This window comes from Sapajus apella, unplaced genomic scaffold (assembly GCF_009761245.1).
Source record: "Sapajus apella isolate SASKATOON/1434 unplaced genomic scaffold, GSC_monkey_1.0 scaffold7, whole genome shotgun sequence".
NCBI classification, from domain to species: Eukaryota; Metazoa; Chordata; class Mammalia; order Primates; family Cebidae; genus Sapajus; species Sapajus apella.
In genome coordinates, this window is record NW_022436947.1 from 3,367,872 (window position 1) to 3,385,962 (window position 18,091).

The following is an 18,091-nucleotide window of genomic DNA, read 5'->3' on the forward strand; positions in this document are numbered from 1 at the left end:
AATTCTCCTGCCTCAGTCTCCCAAGTAGGTAGGAATACAAGCACACACCACTGTGCCTAATTTAATTTTCTGTGAGGATGGGGTCTCACTATGTTCACATTGTCTAATCTCCTAACAAACCTGGTTATTTCTAATTCTGTGAATATCGCTTTTGCAAACTTCATTACTGAATAAGTTAGAGGCCTAGGATGTTTTCTTTGTCTTTCTGGTAAGGATTTACATTTGATTTTACCAGGAAACTTGAGAAACCAGATATGATTTCACTTTAATCCAATTTTAGGTGCAGAGCTTTAGTCCCTGTGAGGAAATACTTACTAGCTAATTACCTTTACTGTAATAGTGTAGACTTTCAGGGTCCCAACTCAAGACAAGAAGCAGCATTCACCATGCATGATCCTTACACTCTAAGCTATGATTTCTCAGCCCTGTGAGGCTAATAAATGTTCTCCTCTATCTCTAGAAATACCTCAAGGGGAGAAAAAAGCTCCTATCATTCTTTGCCCCCACTCCAACCCAATACTGTCCAATACTGCTTTACTATTTTATTAGTTCTAGCATTTCATATAGACAATTTCTGTATTTTGTCCAAGTTTTCTAGTCATTCTCACTGTTGGTCCAAATTATCTAGTCTGCCATTATCAGGAGCCTGGACCATTATAAGCAATTATATTTGTATCAATCTGAATCTTACCCATATAAATTACCTGTTGCTGACCTGAATGTCTATTGAGATCAGATTTTAAAGTAAGTTTTATGCCGGGCACGGTGGCTCACGCCTGTAATCTTAGCACCTTAGGAGGCCAACGCGGGAGGATCACTTGACGTCACGAGTTTAAGACCAGCCTGGGCAACATGGTAAAACCCCGTCTCTACTAAAATACAAAAAATTAGCCAGGCATGGTGTGGCGGGTGCCTGTAATCCCAGCTACTTGGGAGGCTGAGACAAGAGAATCATTTGAACCCTGGAGGCAGAGTTTGCAGTGAGCCGAGATCGTGCCGCTGCTCTCCAGCCTGGGCGACAGAGTGAGACTCTGTCTCAAAAAATAAAATAAAATATAAAATAAAATAAAGATCAGAACATTTGCTGGGCGTGGTGGCTCATGCCTGTAATCCCAGCACTTTGGGAGGCCGAGGAGGATGAATCACCTGACGTCAGGAGTTCAAGACCAGCCTGGGCAACATGGTGAAACCCCATCTCTAAAAAAAAATTTAAAAAAAAATAAATGAAAGTAAGCTTTGCTAGGAACTATAAGGAACTGGAAAAGGCATGTCTCAAATGTTCACATGAAAGTATACAGACCCAGGGCTAGAAAATCCAGAAATCTAGATATTTTAAAAAATGTAAAATCTCCTCATTTTGCAATGCTGGTAACTAGTTCTATATACTTTAAAACAGTGTGTCGGCCAGTGTCCTCAACTCAGGATGATTTTTCTCCTTAGGCCATTGCCAATGTCTGGAGCTATATTTTAGTTGTCACAACTGGGGAGGGTTAGAGGGTTACTACCAGCATTTAGTTTGTAGAGGTCAAGCATGCTAATCACCATATAATACACAGATCAGTCCCCAACAATAATTATCTAGCCCAAAATGTCAGTAGTGTCAAAACTAGCAAACCCTGGTGTAGGCCAGCATACTGCTGGCCAAACAAACCTATTTAAAGACTGACATTTGACCAGGGTTGGCAGCAGTCCTTTAGTCCTCTAAAGCTGTATATGCATCTATACACAAATCTATATAACCAAAGATGCTGGTACCTATGCTCTTTATGTTCTAATAACTGACAGTCTCGACATGTCAGTTTGTCACATGTCTCACAGTACAGCTTCAACTGCTCCTTTTTATGAAAAGGACAAAACACTGGTCGCTGGCTGGTGACACCAACTGCCTCTGCAGAAACAATGGGAGAAAAAGAGAAGAAAATTAACATAATTGAATGGTAAATAATTATTAGATTGCCCAATTGAATTCACATCTATTGATATAAACACTACAGCTTCACCTATACTATACTGTAACTTTCACTAAGAATTACAGATATTAAGATATCACATATTTTGTCACCGTTTCAGGAAAAAAAATTAACCTTTTCATTTTTTAAGTAGAAATTTAAATTAATTCAAAAGTAAACAAAGGGACTAAGTGTAGTTAAAAATGTGTTTTACTGCATTAAAAAGTCTTAAGACGACAACCCTGGTGAGTATGAACCACCTGGATGTCTTCTATCCCAAATATGAGGAGAATTTTTGAAAATGCAATTAGGAAAATCAAGCTGGGCACAGTGTCCTATGCCTGTAGTCTCAGCTAGTCAGGAAGTTGGGTTGAGAGAATCGCTTGCTTGAGCCCAAGCGTTTTTTGAGTTCAGTCTAGGAACACTGCATGACCTCACAGATAGAGACAGAGAGGCAGAGAAAGAGATGAAAAGAGAGGGAGGAAGAAAGAAAATATAATATAAATGTCTAAAAGGAGAGTCAAATAAATTATTAACCCACTTTTGTTAAAATCCTAACAGAGGATACCCATCAACACAGAAATAATGTTTTCATTATTACACTCTAGTTTTCCAGTGTGGGGTAAAAGTGGAAAATGTTTACATCATAATGTTAAGTGGAAAAATCAGAATATGAATAGTATAATTAAACAGTAAGCCTCAGTTATCTTACTAATAATTAAAGGCAAAATACAAACATTTCAGAAATAATCCTACCTCCAGAGATAATTACTATTAAAAACATGGTGTGGTAACTACTCTGGTTTTTCTAAATATGGAAGTACATATAGTATAGTACTGCATTTTATAAAACAATAAATGGTAGTACATATATTGTCGAGATTTTTTTCTTACTTAACTCTACCTTAGATACCGTTCTATATTAGTAAATGTCCACCTCATTCTTATTAACTGTATAGTATTTCATAAAACAGATATACCACTATACCACTTACAAAGGATATTTATAAGTTATTCATTTTTCAATATTGCAAACAGTGCTGAAATAAACATGAAAATTATAAATCATTTAAATGTTCCCATAAGGTAAATTCCTAGTAGAACAGTTAAGTCAAAGGGTAATTCATATAGAAAAATAATTAATAATTGTGCCAATCTGTACTCCAACCAGTGTAGAGTGGCTATTAACCATATTAACGGGAGGAACTCTCTAAATTTTCATCTTTGACAATTTAATAAATGCAAGATAGTAAAGTATGTACTTTACTATCTTAGAATGCATTTCTTTGATCACTGAGATGAATCAACATTCAGTTATCAGCCATTTGCATTTCTTTTTTATAATGCACAGATCAATCCCCAACAATAAAGATTAGCTCAAAATGTCAACAGTGCTAAAACTGACAAAACTAATCTATATGCAGACCGCCAGTAGGTTTGGTTTGGCTAGCAGTATGCTGGCCTATACCAGGCGTGGTGGCTCACACCTGTAATCCCAGCACTTTAGGAGCCTGAGGTGGGTGGATCACCTGAGGTTAGGAGTTCGAGACCAACCTGGCCAACATGGTGAAACCCTGTCTCTACCAAAAATACAAAAATTAGCCAGGCATGTAATCCCAGACACTCAGGAGGCTAACAGGAGAATCGTTTGAACATGGAAGGTAGAAGTTGCAGTGAGCCAAGACTGTACCACTGTACTCCAGCCTGGGTCACGAAGTGAGAGTCTGTCTCACAAAAAAGAAAAAAAAAAAAATCCTAAGGTAACCTGAGAGGAATTACAGATAAAATTAACGAACTAAAAAATATAAAACAGACAAATTCAAGAGCTACTTCTGAAGACAGAAATATGTAAACATGTAGAATTCAGAACGAAAATGAAAATAACCAGATAGAGAAAACTGGCAATATATTATAAGAATATTCAAAGCACAGCACATCAAGATGAAATATAGAATTAACTCCAGCAATGCAAAGATGGTTCAATCTTTTTTTTTTTTTTTTTTTTTTTTTGAGACAGGGTCTCAAACTGTCACCCAGGTGCAGTGCAATGACAATGATCACAGCTCACTGCAGCCTCAAGCTCCCTGGTTCAAGCAATCCTCCTACCATCTCACCTCCCAGGCTGTTGAGATTACAAGCATGTACTATCATGCCCAGTGAATTTTCTGATTTTTTGTAGATAAGGTTTCACCATGTTGCCAAGGCTGGTCTAGAACTCCTGGGCTGAAGCAATCATCCCACTTTAGCTTCCCAAAGTACTGGGATTACACCAAATCTTTCACTAGTCTCAAACAAGCAAACAAAAAAAGAAGTTTTGCTACATTTTGATACATGCTATTACATGAGTGAATTCTTAAAATATTATGCTAAGTAAAATAAGTTAGGTATCAAAGGACATCATACTGTATGATTCCACTTATGTGAAATATCTAGAATAAGCAAATTTATAGAGACAGAAAATAAAGGCTGGGCGCAGTGACATATGCTTATAATCCCAGCACTTTAGAAGGCCAAGGCTGGCAGATCACTTGAAGTCAGGAGTTGGAGATCAGCCTGGTCAACATGGTAAAACACCATGTCTACTAAAAATACAAAACTTAGCCAGATGTGGTGGTGCATACCCGTAATCCCAGCTACAGGCAGGAGAACTGCATAAACCCATGTGGCAGAGGTTGTAGTGAGCTGAGATTGTGCCACTACACTACAGCCAGCCTAGGTGATGGAGTAAGACTCCATTTAAAAAAGAAGAAAATAGGGTAGAAGTTACCAGGAGCTAGGTGCTAGGGGAAGAAAATTGGAGTTATTAAAGGGTACAAAAAAAAGATGCTGACCTGGGGTGACGAAAAAGTTTTGAAAATAGTAATGATGGTTGCACAATGTGTAAATGTAATAAATGCCCCTGAATTGTACACTTAAAAAGTTAAAATGACAAATTTTATGTTGCATGTATTTTACCAAACTAAAAAAATGTATTAGTGTACTGCATTAAAAACAAGACAATAAAACCAAAAATAATAATTACATAAAAAAGCCTCTCTGGCTATCCATATAACAGACAAATTTCAAAAAGCAGGTTTACTACAAGAATGTCAAAAGGAAAAAGAGTTATAAAATATTTGAGCCCACTCCTTGTTGTTACCTTAGAGATAAAAGAAAAATAAGAAAAAGCAAATTTTTTCTCCATTTGTTCTATATTCACACCAAATGAAGATATTTATAGAAGCAGAAAGACAGGCAGTATGAATGTAAAACAGGGTTCTACATCTATTCACACTTTCCAACATTTGTTAAGTACTTAAATTTCAATTATAATATAAACCTCTTTTAATTAAGAGTACATTTAATACTTAACAAATGTGTCAAAACAAGTCAATACAGGAAGGAAGACAAGACAGGGGGAAAGACAGAAGAAAAAAAATAAAAAGAGCTCATTTATTACCTGGAGATACTTCCTCTTTCTGTCTGACAGTGTGGTCTTTCGTGAACTTTACCCTCTGATGAGCTCTGATACATGTCTTGCACAGCCATTCAACACACTCTACACAAAAGCCATTAGCTTCTGCGTTGTCCTCACAGCTTGTGCACACCTGACAAGAAAAGAACCACGGCACGTGAATTTTTGACAAAATGAAAAGCTGGTCCTATCACCAGCTTTACGTACATGATACACCAACTATACTGGGCTAAATCAGTTATCTTCCTAACAGTGTTTGGAAATTTTAAACTGACATTGTGTGTTACATTACACACATGTGAAATTAAATTACCGTGAAAAGATAAGAATATAAGTACATTTTCTCCTTAATTCAGTATCCCAAATATTTTAGCTAGGTGTTTATTTCCCAAACATTATGCTAGGCGTGAGAATAAACAGTCAGGAAAAGCAAACATGGTCCAGGCCTTTATGATAACTACAGTCTTGTAGATAGTGGAGGTTCAAATCACAGTTCCCTCGCTTACTAGAGCTCAGTGGCCTTGGGCAGGTTACATAGAGTACTCATCTTTAATATGAGGATATTACTAAGTAGTTGTGATGATTATTATTACTACTCTAACAGTACAGACATTACTAAGTAGCTGTGAAGATTAAATGTGAGGCAGGTGCACATTATTAGAATAAGCATATCAATATCTAACTGTAAACTGATCAATATATAACTACAAACTGAGAAGCACTATAAAGGAAATATATGGAAAGTAATATGAGCATATAATAAAAAATGAATCTCATTTTAGTGGGGTTGGAAGGCTGGGGAAAGCATGAGGAGGGATTACCCAGTGAAGGCTTTTACTTCTAGGAAGAGACAACAACAGCATGTACAAAAGTCCCAGGCAAGAAGAGCAAGAAGGTTCAAAGAACTGAAAGAAGGCAAGTGTGACAGAAGTAGTGCAATCGAGGGGAAGACTGGCAAGAAAAGCTAGGACAAGACAGACAGGGGCCAAATCAAGCAGTCACAGGCCAATTTTGGCCTTTGTCCAAAGAAATCTATTAAAAGCTTTTAAGAAAATGACACGGACAGATTTCCATTTTTATGTCACAATGGCTGCAATGTGGAGAACAAATTAGAAAAGGAGCAAGGGTTTCTCTGTATAATGACAAGCTAGGAGGGTTTTTCAGTGGCTTTGGTGAGAGTTGCTGGAAGTGGTATGTGGAGATGAGAACAGGCTTGACAGTAAACTTCCGCTTCAGTGGTTGACACAAGCCGAATTCCAAATACCTGATTATGTTCATAAACCAAAATCTACCTTTTCTCTGCACTTATCATCTTGAATCTTTCTAACATCACTTGATACCACTGACTCCTGCTTCCTAGAAGCCATGTGAATTCCTTACTACCTGCCAATCCTCCTATCTCCCTGATTTTCCCTGTGGATTCTACCCTTCACCCTCTGATTCTGTAGTTTGTGTTAGATTTATAGGAACGAATCTCATCTACTTCCTTAACCTCACATAGCATCTCTAAAAGGATGTAATCTAAAATTTAATTTCCATCGTAAGCTATAAAAAGAAATAAGTACTTTCTATTTACACCACTTAGGAGAGATTGCTAGTACTAAGTAAAATAAAACAGGAAAAGTGTGTGTGTGTGTGTGTGTGTGTGTGTGTGTGTGTGTGTGTGTGTGTGTGTGATGCTACTGCTTATTCAAGAAAGACGGTGATATGGTTTGGATCTGTGTGCCTGCTCAAATTGCTGAATTGTAATCCCCAATGTTGGAGGTGGAGCCTGCTGGGAGATGGGTGGATCATGGGGGTGGATTTCCTCCTGGTGCTGTTCTCATGATATTGAATTCTCCTGAGACCTGGTTAAATGTGTAGTACCTCCCCTCTCTCTTTTGCTCTTGCTCCTGCCATGTGGATGAGACTGCTTCCTCTTTACCTACTGCCATGATTGTAAGCTGAGCAGATGCCAGCATCATGTTACCTGTACAGCCTGCAGAACCATTAGCCAATTAAACCTTTTTTTTTTGAGATGGAGTCTCGCTCTGTTGTCCAAACTGGAGTGCAGTGTGCGATCGCGGCTCACCACAACCTCTGCCTCCCGGGTTCCAGTGATTTTCCTGCCTCAGCCTCCTGAGTAGGTGGGATTACAGGTACCCGCCATAATGCCTGGCTAATCTTTTTATTTTTAATAGAGATGAAGTTTCTCCATGTTGGTCAGGCTGATCTCAAACTCCCGACATTATGATCCAACCACCTCAGTCTCCTAAAGTGCTGGGATTACAAGTGTGAGCCACTGCACTCAGCCTAAACCTCTTTTCTTTATAAGTCACCCAGTCTCAGATATTTCTTTATAGCAATCTGAGACTGGACTAATACAGAAAATTGGTACCAAGGAGTGGGGTACAGCTATAAAGATACCTAAAAGGCCGGCCGCAGTGGCTCATCCCTCTAATCCCAGCACTTTGGGAGGCCAAGGCAGGCAGATCATGAGGTCTGGAGTTCAAGACCAGCCTGACCAACATGGTGAAACCCCATCCCTACTAAAAATACAAAAATTAGCCAGGCGTAGTGGTGCGTGCCTATAATCCCAATTACTCTGGAGGCTGAGGCAGGAGAATAGCTTGAACCTGGGAGGTGTAAGCTGCAGTGAGCCAAGACTGTGCCATTGCACTCCACTCTGGGTGACAGAGTGAGACTCCCATCTTCCAAAAAAAAACAAAACAAAACAAAAAAAAAAAAACAAAGAAAACCAACCAGATACCTGAAAATGTGGAAGCAGCTCTGGAACTGGGTAACGGGCAGAATTGCAAATGGTTTGGAGGGCACAGAAGAAGGCAAGAAGGTGAGGAAAATTTTGGAACTTCCTAGAAATTTGGTAAATTGTGACCAAAATACTTACAGTAATATGGACAATGAAGTCCAGGTTGAGGAGTCTCAGATGGAAATAGACTTATTGGGAAATGGAGCAAAGGTCCTTTTTGTTTCACCTTGGCAAAGAGCTTAGCTGGACTGTGCCCCTGTCTCTAGGGATCTGTGGAACTCTGAATTTGACAGATGATTTAGAGTATCTGGTGGATGAAATTTCTAAGCAGCAAAGTGTTCAAGATGTGATCTAGCTGCTTCTAACAACCTATGCTCACATGCATGAGCAAAGAAATGACTTAAAGTTGGAACTTAAATATTTCAAAGGGAAGCAGAGCATACAAGTTTGGAAAATTTGCAGCCTGGTCATGTGGTAGAAAAGAAAAGCCCATTTTTAGGGGAGGAATTCAAGCAGGCTGCAGAAATTGGGGATAAGGGAAGGACTTGAAGGTATTTCAGAGACATTCTGAGCAGCCACTCCTGTGACAGGCCCAGAGGCCTAAGAGGATTGAATGGTTTTATGGGCCAGGCCAGCCCAGGCTCAGGACACTGCCCCCTGTGTCCCAGCGTCTCTAGCTCCAGCCATGGCTCAAAGAGGGCCAGATACAGCTCACACCACTGCTTCACAGGGTGCAAGGCATAAACCTTGGCAGCTTCCCTGCAGGTACACAGAACGCAAGAGTTGACACTTGGGAGCCTCTGCCTAGATTTCAGAGGACTTATGGGAAAGCCTGCATGGATGTCCAAGCAGAAGCCTGCTGCAGAGGCAGAGACTTCATGGACAACATCTACTTGGGCAACACAGAGGAGAAAAGTAGGGCTGGAGTACCCACACAGAGTCCCCACTGGGGCCCTCCCAAATGGAGCTGTGAGGAAAGTACCACTGTCCTCCAGACCCCAGAACAGTAGATCCACCAGCAGCTTGCACCTTCAGCCTGGAAAAGTCACAGGCACCCATGAGAGCCCCTCATAAGAGCAGCTGCGGGGGCTGAACCTGCAAAGCCACAGGAGTAGGTACAGCTGCCCAAGGCTCTGGGAGCCCACCCCTTGTACCAGTGGGTCCTGGATGAGAGATGTGAAATTAAAGGAGATTATTTTGGAGCCTTACAGTTTAATGACTGCTGCTGGGTTTTGGACTTGCGCAAGGCCCACAGCCACTTTCTTTTGGCCAATTTCTCCATTTTGGAATGGGAGTATTTACCCAATGCCTGTACCTACATTGTATCTTGGAAGTAACTAACACGTTTTTGACTTTACAGGGTCATAGGCAGAAGGGACTTGCCTATTCCTTCTAATCTCAAATATGAGACTTTGGACTTTTGAGTTAATGCTAAAATGGTTAAGACTCTGAGGAACTTTTGGGAAGGCATGATTGTGTTTTGAAATGTGAGAAGCACATTAGATTTGGGACGCACCAGCGTGGAACAATATGGCTTGGATCTGTGTCCCTGACCAAATTTCATGTAGAACTGCAATCCCCAATGTTGGAGGCAGGACCTGATGGCAGGTGACTGGATCATGCAGGTGGATTTCCCCCTTGGTGCTGTTCTCATGATAATGAGTTCACATGAGATGTGTTCATTTAAAACTATGTGGCACAGCTGTATGCAGTGGCCCATGCCTGTAATCCCAGCACGTTGGGAGGCCAAGGTGGGTGGATCACCTGAGGTCAGGAGTTCGAGACCAGCCTAGCTAACATGGTAAAACCCTGTTTCTACTAAAAATACAAAAAAGTTAGCCAGATGTGGTGGTGCATGCTTGTAATCCCAGCTACTCAGGAGGCTGAGGTAGGAGAACTGCTTGAACCTGGGAGGTGGAGGTTGCAGTGAGCTGAGATCACACCATTGCACTCCAGCTCTGACAACAAGAGCAAAACTCCATCTCAAAAAAAAAGGAAAGGAAAAAGGAAAGGAAAAAGGAAAGGAAAGGAAAGGAAAGAAAGAGAAAAAAGTGTGTGGCACCTCTGACCCTCTCTTTTTGCTCCTGCTCTGGCCACATGTAACATGAACCTGCTGCCCCTCTTCACCTTCTACCATGATTCTAAGTTTCCTGAGGCCTCCCCAGAAGCTAAGCAGATGCCAGCAACATGCTTTCTTTATAAATTACCCAGTCTCAGGTATTTCTTTATAGCAATGCAAAAACAGACTAATACAGATGGGATGGAGTGGGATAACTTGTTTTTTTTGTTTTGTTTTGTTTTGTTCTGAGACGGAGTCTTGCTCTGTCGCCAGGCTGGACTGCAGTGGCGCAATCTCGGCTCACTGCAACCTCCGCCTCCTGGGTTCAAGTGATTCTTCCGCCTCAGTCTCCCGAGTAGCTGGGACTACAGGCGCGTGCCACCACACTTGGCTAATTTTTGTATTTTTTTAGTAGAGACGGGGTTTCATCATGGCGAGAATGGTCTCAATCTCTTCACCTCGTGATCTACCCGCCTCGGCCTCCCAAAGTGCTGGGATTACAGGCGTGAGCCACCGCGCCCAGCCAACCTGTTTTTAAATTGTATATTAACATAATATTTAAAAAGGAAGGATAAACCATAAAGGACATTTAAATAGTTACCTATAAGGCTGGAAAGAAATAAGGTAGATGGGCAGACAAAACAGGGATGAAGTTTATCAATTTTCAAACAACATGAATGTTTTATATGTAGTTATATAAAATTTAAAAAATTTAAATTCCTAAATGACAAAGGCAAAATTTAATAAATGAACCTGCCTAATGAAGTGCGTGGCTTAACCACACAGAGATTTATTTATTTCAGGTAAACTTTAAAATATGATTTGATTGGCTGGGCGCAGTCGCTCACCCCTGTAATCCTAGCACTTTGGGAAGCTGAGGCAGGTGAATTGCCTGAACTCAGGAGTTCAAGATCAGCCCGGGCAACACAGTGAAACCCCATCTCTACTAAAATACAAAAAATTAGTTGGGTGTGGTGGCATGTGCCTATAGTCCCAGCTACTCAAGAGGCTGAGGCAGGAGAATTGCTTGAATCCTGGAGGTATAGGTTGCAGTAAGCCAAGGCTGTGCCACTGCACTCCAGCTGGGGTGACTCCATCTCTCCAAAAAATAATTTTTTTTTTAATTTAATAACTGCTGTCTTTCTTGCTATCTGTTTTGATACAAACACTCTACAACTTCTATTTTCAGCTCCAACACCACTCTACTATAAACTCTTATTCTGCAAGCCACATTTATGCTTTACAAGCTGGTTTCACATTTTTATCTAACAATGGATAGTGCTGCAGGGAGAACGCAATGCCAGAAGAAGGCAGTTGATTCTCATAGTTACCTTCCTCTTTTCTTCCTATCTGCATGCAATTTCTGTGAGCATCACTCCAATTAATGCTGCTTCATTCCAGCTGCAGGAGTTCCTTCCTACAATGAGCTAGCTCTAGTTTGCAGTTTTTCCAATATTTGTAGAACCAGCTTTACTATAATCCATATAATCCACTTCAGAAATGCCAGCACCTGTCAGAAGTCTGAGTCCCAAGCCAAACACCAAGAGCCCATCACCAGCCAAGTTGCACTTCCTGAGCTTTAAGTTCTACGAGGCCCTTCCTGAGCTTTTACCTTTTAATAATTCCAACCTTTTGCATTTGTTCCCTCAGGTGCTTCTCAAAGTTGCTACCTCTGTGATACTTTAAGAATTGTATTTGTGTCTTTTCAGAAAACCTTGTATCTAGTTTACAATTCCTTATTTTATTTTATTGAGACAGAGTCTCCTTCTGTTGTCCAGACTGGAGTGCAGTGGCACGATCTTGGCTCATTGCAACCTCCACCTGCCGCGTTCAAGCAATTCTGCTTCCTCAGAATCCCGAGTAGCTGGGATTACAGGCATGTGCCACTATGACCAGGTAATTTTGTATTTTTGGTAGAGATGGGGTTTCACCGTATCGGCCAGGCTGGTCTTGAACTCCTGACCTTGTGATCTGCCCGCCTCAGCCTCCCAAAGTGCTGGGATTACAGGCGTGAGCCACTGTGCCCAGCCTTATAATTCTTAAGAATTAAAATGATTCTTGGGGGCTGAGGGCTAGCAGACAAAGCGATCATGTCGTACAGACAAATTTACTACTTGGACAAATATGACAACAAGGAGTTTGAGTATCAGCATGTCATGCTGCCAAGAACATAGCCAAGCTGGTCCCTAAAACCCATTTGATATCTGAATCTGAATGGAGGAATCTTGGCGTTCAACAGAGTCAGGGTTGGGTCCATTATATGATCCATGAACCAGAACCTCATGTCTTACTGTTCAGGCGCCCACTACCCAAGAAGCCGAAGAAATGAAGCTGGCAAGCCACTTTTCAGCCTCAAGCTTTACACAGCTGTCCTTACTTCCTAACATCTTTCTGATGACATTATTGTGTTGCCTTCTTGTTTCTCACTTTGATATTTAAAAGATGTTCAATATACTGTTTGAATCTGCTGGTAACTGCTTTGCTTCTTGAGTAGAGCCACCACCACCATAGCCCAGCCTGATGACTGCTCTGTGGACCCACAGCCTCAGCTGAGTGTGACCCCAGAAGCCACAGTGTGCTGTGTATCCAGAACATACTTGGCAGATGGAGGAAGCATCTGAGATTAAGACCATGGCTGTTACAGGGATTGTGTAAAGTTGTTTTTGTTTTTTTTTTGCCAGGTGTTGTATGTATGGTGACCTGTAGATTTATGTTTCAGTGTACTGGAAACTTTCCATTTTATTTAAGAAATCTGTTGATGTTATAAACCTTGATTAAAGAGGAAGTTTTTATAAGCTAAAAAAGAAAGATTCTTGATTGACCCAGATTATATATTATACATGTAATAAATATTATGCATATACTATATATTACATACATATATATGTATATGCATATATACACGTGTGTGTATATACATATATATGTATATGTACACAAATGTGTGTGTTTGTGTGTGTGTGTATACGTTTTTTGTTTTTTTGTTTTTTGAGATGGAGTCTCACTCTGTTGCCCAGGCTGGAGTGTGGTGGCACTATCGGCTCACTGCAACCTCCACCTCCTAGGTTCACGTGATCCTCCTCCCTCAGCCCCGGAGCGGCTGGGACCACAAGCGTGCAACACCATGCCTGGCTAATTTTTGCATTTTTTAATAGAGACACGGTTTCACCATGTTGGTCAGGCTGCTTAAGAACTCCTCATATCAAGTGATCCGCCCACCTCGGCCTCCCAAAGTGCTGGGATAACAGGCGTGAGCCACTGTGCCCGGCCATATTACATATATATTATACATAAATACAAACTTTTTTTCCTAGAGAAAATAAATTACATCAGTGCAATTAATAACCAATATTTCTGCTGGGCGCAGTGGTTCACACCTGTAATCCCAGCACTTTGGGAGGCTGAGGAGGGCGGATGATTTGTGGTTAGGAGTTCGAGACCAGCCTGGCTAACATGGTAAAAACCCGCCTGTACTAAAAATATAAAAATTAGCCAGGCATGGAGGTCGCCACCTGTAATTCCAACTACTAGGGAGGCTGAAGTTACAGTGAGCCAAGATCAAGCCACTACACTCCAACCTGGGTGACAGAGTGGGGAAAAAAAATAATAAAGAACCAACATTTCTAGTATAGAAGAGATACAAATATAAAATCAAAAAAAGCAAAACTCTACGATTCCAAATTTGACTTTAAAATATCAATATATACTTATATTTTCTTTTATAAATAAAGTCTGTTAGGCCCTGAAGGCCTAGGTAGGTGATCAACTCAGTGATGATGAGCACCCACCATACCATACTGTGGTCTCCAAATGTCATTTCCCACAAAAAGGAATCAAAGCACCTAGGAGAAATGGCTGCTTCAAGGTCTAGAACAGAAAATGTCAGAAAAAAAAGCAAGGGAGATAGTAATGACTACTGCAGACTCAAACAGAGGGATACACACACACTTACACACACACTTACACATACAATCTCTCTCTCTCCCCGCACTGCCCCCAATTAGTCACCTTCTGAAGAATGCTAAGAAATTAACTCACTGCTCTAAAAATTGGCAACTAGAGAGAAGGAATCAAAATTGAACTTACCTTTCCTGGATGAACTATAGTTCAGAGTAATCAAAAAATTGAAGGAAGCTTTTCATTTCTATTCCAGTTAAGAAATAAAGAGGAATAATAGAATAAAAATGTCACTATTTTTCAAAACCCTAATGAAACATATGGGATCTTGGCAGTGATCATCAATGGCCATTAACATCAGAAAAAAAAAAGACAAACCCAGATACCATATGCCTCCTGATGTGGACATACAGATCAAAGTAGTCTTACCCTTTTCCTCTAATGGAACCAGAATCTAAACAAGCCACTGTATTTTTATTCAAAATTTCACAAAATATAGAATCAGCATGTTATATGACTTTATGGAAATTAACAGCAAAATTCAGAATAAAGCTAACTCTATTGAACATGCAACCCAGTTTATGCAACAAAAATGTTAAATAGGAAGAAAAGAAAAGCAAGAGAAGCAAAGGTTTGAGACAAATCAACCAAATGTACTGTGTAGGCCTTGTTAGATTCTTACAGAAACAAACCATTGTTTTTAAAAAAAAAAAAAAAAAACCTATAATAATTAGAGCCATTTGATTACTGCTTAGATATTTGGTAATATTAAGAGATCACTGAGCATTTTTAAAAAAAAAATTTTTTTTTTTTTTTTGAGATAGGGTCTCACTGTCACTCAGGCTGGAGTGCAGTGGCATGATTAAGTCTCGCTGCAGCCTCCATCTCCTTGAGCACAGGTGATCCTCCAACCTCATCTCCTAACTAGCTGGGACTACAGGTGCACAGCACCACGCCTATATGCTTGCTTTTCTTTCTTGTTTATTCATCCATTCATCCCATCCATTCATTCATTCAGACAAGGTTTCACCATGTTGCCCAGGCTGGTTCTTTTATTTTTTATATAGGAAATTGATATGGTGGTTATGTTTACAGAAAAAAAGTATTTTATTGAAGTACATACCAAAATATTTACAGTTGAGGCTGGGCACGGTGGCTCACACCTGTAATCCCAGCACTTTGGGAGGCTGAGGTGGCTGGATCACCTGAGGTCAGGAGTTCGTGACCAGTTTGGGCAACATGGTGAAACCCTGTCTCTACTAAAAATACAAAAATTAGCCAGGTGTGGTGGTGGGAGCCTGTAAACCCAGCTACTCAGGAGGCTGAGGCAAGAGAATCACTTGAACCCAGGACGCAGAGTTTGCAGTGAGCCCAAGACCTCGCCATTGCACTCCAGCCTGGGCAACAAGAGCAAAACTCGCATCTCGGAAAAGAAAAAAAAAAAAAAAAAAGTTAGAGATGAAATTATATTAATGGTTGGAATAACGTCAATGTAAACTAGTGGCTGGGGATGTAGTATCAGGGTATGCACAAAACAAGAGTTGATGACTATTGATTTAAGTGATGGGTCTATGGGAGTTTGTTATATCAATTGTTTCTTTGGTAATGCTTGAAATTATCTACAACAAAGATAGAAGTTTTAAAACTTTTCAAAATCTCCAGCTATGAACTCTCTTCAGAGCTCCACTCTAACCATGGATGACAGCTCTGCTTTACAATCTCATAGGCAATGCAAACTCAATCACATCCAAAACTGATGTATTACCTCGACCTACCTCCCACCCTCTTTATCATGATCTCTGTGAAAGGCACCATCCAGGCAGTAAAACATCTCTGAGCTTCCACACCCAGTCAGGATTATCAAGTTCTCTGTGGGTGATAACTTCCTTTCCTTATTGTTACCATGCTAATTCAGCTCTCACTACCTCTTGCTAAGTACCTCTTGGTTCCAATTCATCCTCCATATAACCTTTCCAGTCGCCATCCTCACCAAATGCCTCCAGCAGCACCCTATTCTCATACCACATTTCATACCCCAAACCCATGCACGCCCAGTATCAATATATAGTATGTATATTGGACTCCATCTCTAGTTTAACTTCTTCCTACTATGTTTCTGTGACAGAAGCAGACGAAATAAACATAAATGTACTGACAACTAATTGATCATATGGAGGTATAAAGCAGCCTCTTAAACTTGTCCTTTGGATTAGAATCCCTTTAACTCTCATGTCCTGTTATCATTTCATGTCATATAAATATTCTATCTGGTTGACATTTATTTATGCTACTTTACATTTGAGGATTACTTATGCTACTGTATTTTTGAGTTTTCTGGATTAAGCATGCACATGTACTACTATGAATCTAATGAATAGTATAGCTACAATCACATGTAAAGCAAAGTGACATGACACAATGGAAGACAGAAACAAAATCATTTGTATTCAAAAGAGAACTTTCAGAGGACTTAAGTGCTCAACACTGTAGCCCACATAAATAATTATGTTTCTTTCTTTAAGGGTGGTTTCACAATTACACAATTAGAAAGTTTATCTCCTGCTGCAAGCTCTGTTTTGGCCTTTGATAAGGTTCAAATCAGGAAGAATTGTGGATACTTTCCAAACTACAAAAAGATGTATTTTGGTCAGTAGTGGCTATGTTCATTCAAAGTGAACCTTAAATTCATTCAGTTCTCCCCATGAACATTAAACTGAAAATTCAACAAAAAGTACAGCAATTAACCACGTGATTACTAAAGAGTCCTGATAAACATAGCTAATAATCATTTTTTCCTAACCAGATTTAGTTCTTTCCCAGATCTTCCATTCCAAATTAAGGGAACTGCCTAGAGGAATCATCAATGAATCATGATCCAAAAGCAGACTAATACACTATACTTAGCACAAGCTGTAGAATTAATCTCAACATGGCTAATCCCCACTGGAGCACTATATAGATTATGCATGATAGATCTGACATCTAGATTTAAGAAGCCAACAGAAATGTTCTATATATGGGTTATAGAAGTCAGAAAGAAGAGAAAAACACCACTGGATCTCTAAATCCAAAACCTTGGACAATGCTACCAAATGAGGCATTAGTTAGCTGGGCACGGCAGCATGAGTTTGTAGTTCCAGTGACTCAAGAAGCTAAGGTGTGAGAATCACTGGAGCCCAGGAGTTGAAGAATGCAGTGAGCTATGACTACATCACTGCACTTCAGACTGGGCAACAGAGTGAGACCCTGTCTCTACAACAATGAGAAAACAAACAACAACGACAACAACAACAAACCCCAAAACACAAATGAAGCTTTCAAAGTAATACCATGTAGAAAAGAAGGCTTTCTTAAAAATGTAAAAACCCTACTGATCGAAGACATGGTGTCTTTCATATGTATCATTATAGAGCTTATTATTAAAATAGAAAAAAAGTGAGAACTGAGCTTTAAATAAAAATCTAATTGTCGGCCGGGCGCGGTGGCTCAAGCCTGTAATCCCAGCACTTTGGGAGGCCGGGGCGGGTGGATCACGAGGTCAAGAGATCGAGACCATCCTGGTCAACATGGTGAAACCCCGTCTCTACTAAAAATACAAAAAAAATTAGCTGGGCATGGTGGTGCGTGCCTGTAATCCCAGCGACTCAGGAGGCTGAGGCAGGAGAATTGCCTGAACCCAGGAGGCGGAGGTTGCGGTGAGCCGAGATCGCGCCATTGCACTCTAGCCTGGGTAACATGAGTGAAACTCCGTCTCCAAAAAAAAAAAAAAAAAATCTAATTGTCAATGCCTAGTAAAAGTACAAAGAAATGAAATAATATCAAATATAAAACAATAGTTTCTCTGGAGACTGGAATGTGGGTAACGCAATCAAGAGCTTCTGTACTGTCACTGTTTTATTTCTTAAGGTGAATTATTCATTATTCTTCATATACCTTTCAAAATAATACATAATTTTATAGATGAACTATCTAATGTTTGATTC

At 40.1% G+C, this 18,091-nt stretch overlaps 1 protein-coding gene and 1 pseudogene across 3 annotated transcripts in view; one reads left to right on the forward strand and one right to left on the reverse strand.

The window, feature by feature from the left end:
• The window catches only part of TRIM24 (tripartite motif containing 24), a 119,027-nt gene that overhangs the window by 51,906 nt on the left and 49,030 nt on the right, over window positions 1–18,091 (reverse strand). For all 3 annotated transcript variants that reach the window (XR_004268220.1, XM_032275871.1, XM_032275870.1), the window contains exons 3-4: window positions 5,389–5,536; window positions 1,756–1,888 (exon numbers count right to left, since the gene is read on the reverse strand). Coding sequence is in view for 2 of the 3 variants with exons in the window: in XM_032275871.1 (XP_032131762.1) it covers window positions 1,756–1,888; window positions 5,389–5,536 (281 nt within the window). In the remaining variant the exon portion in view is untranslated. The remainder of the gene's footprint in view (window positions 1–1,755; window positions 1,889–5,388; window positions 5,537–18,091) is intronic.
• LOC116550104 lies at window positions 12,159–12,678 on the forward strand (annotated as a pseudogene).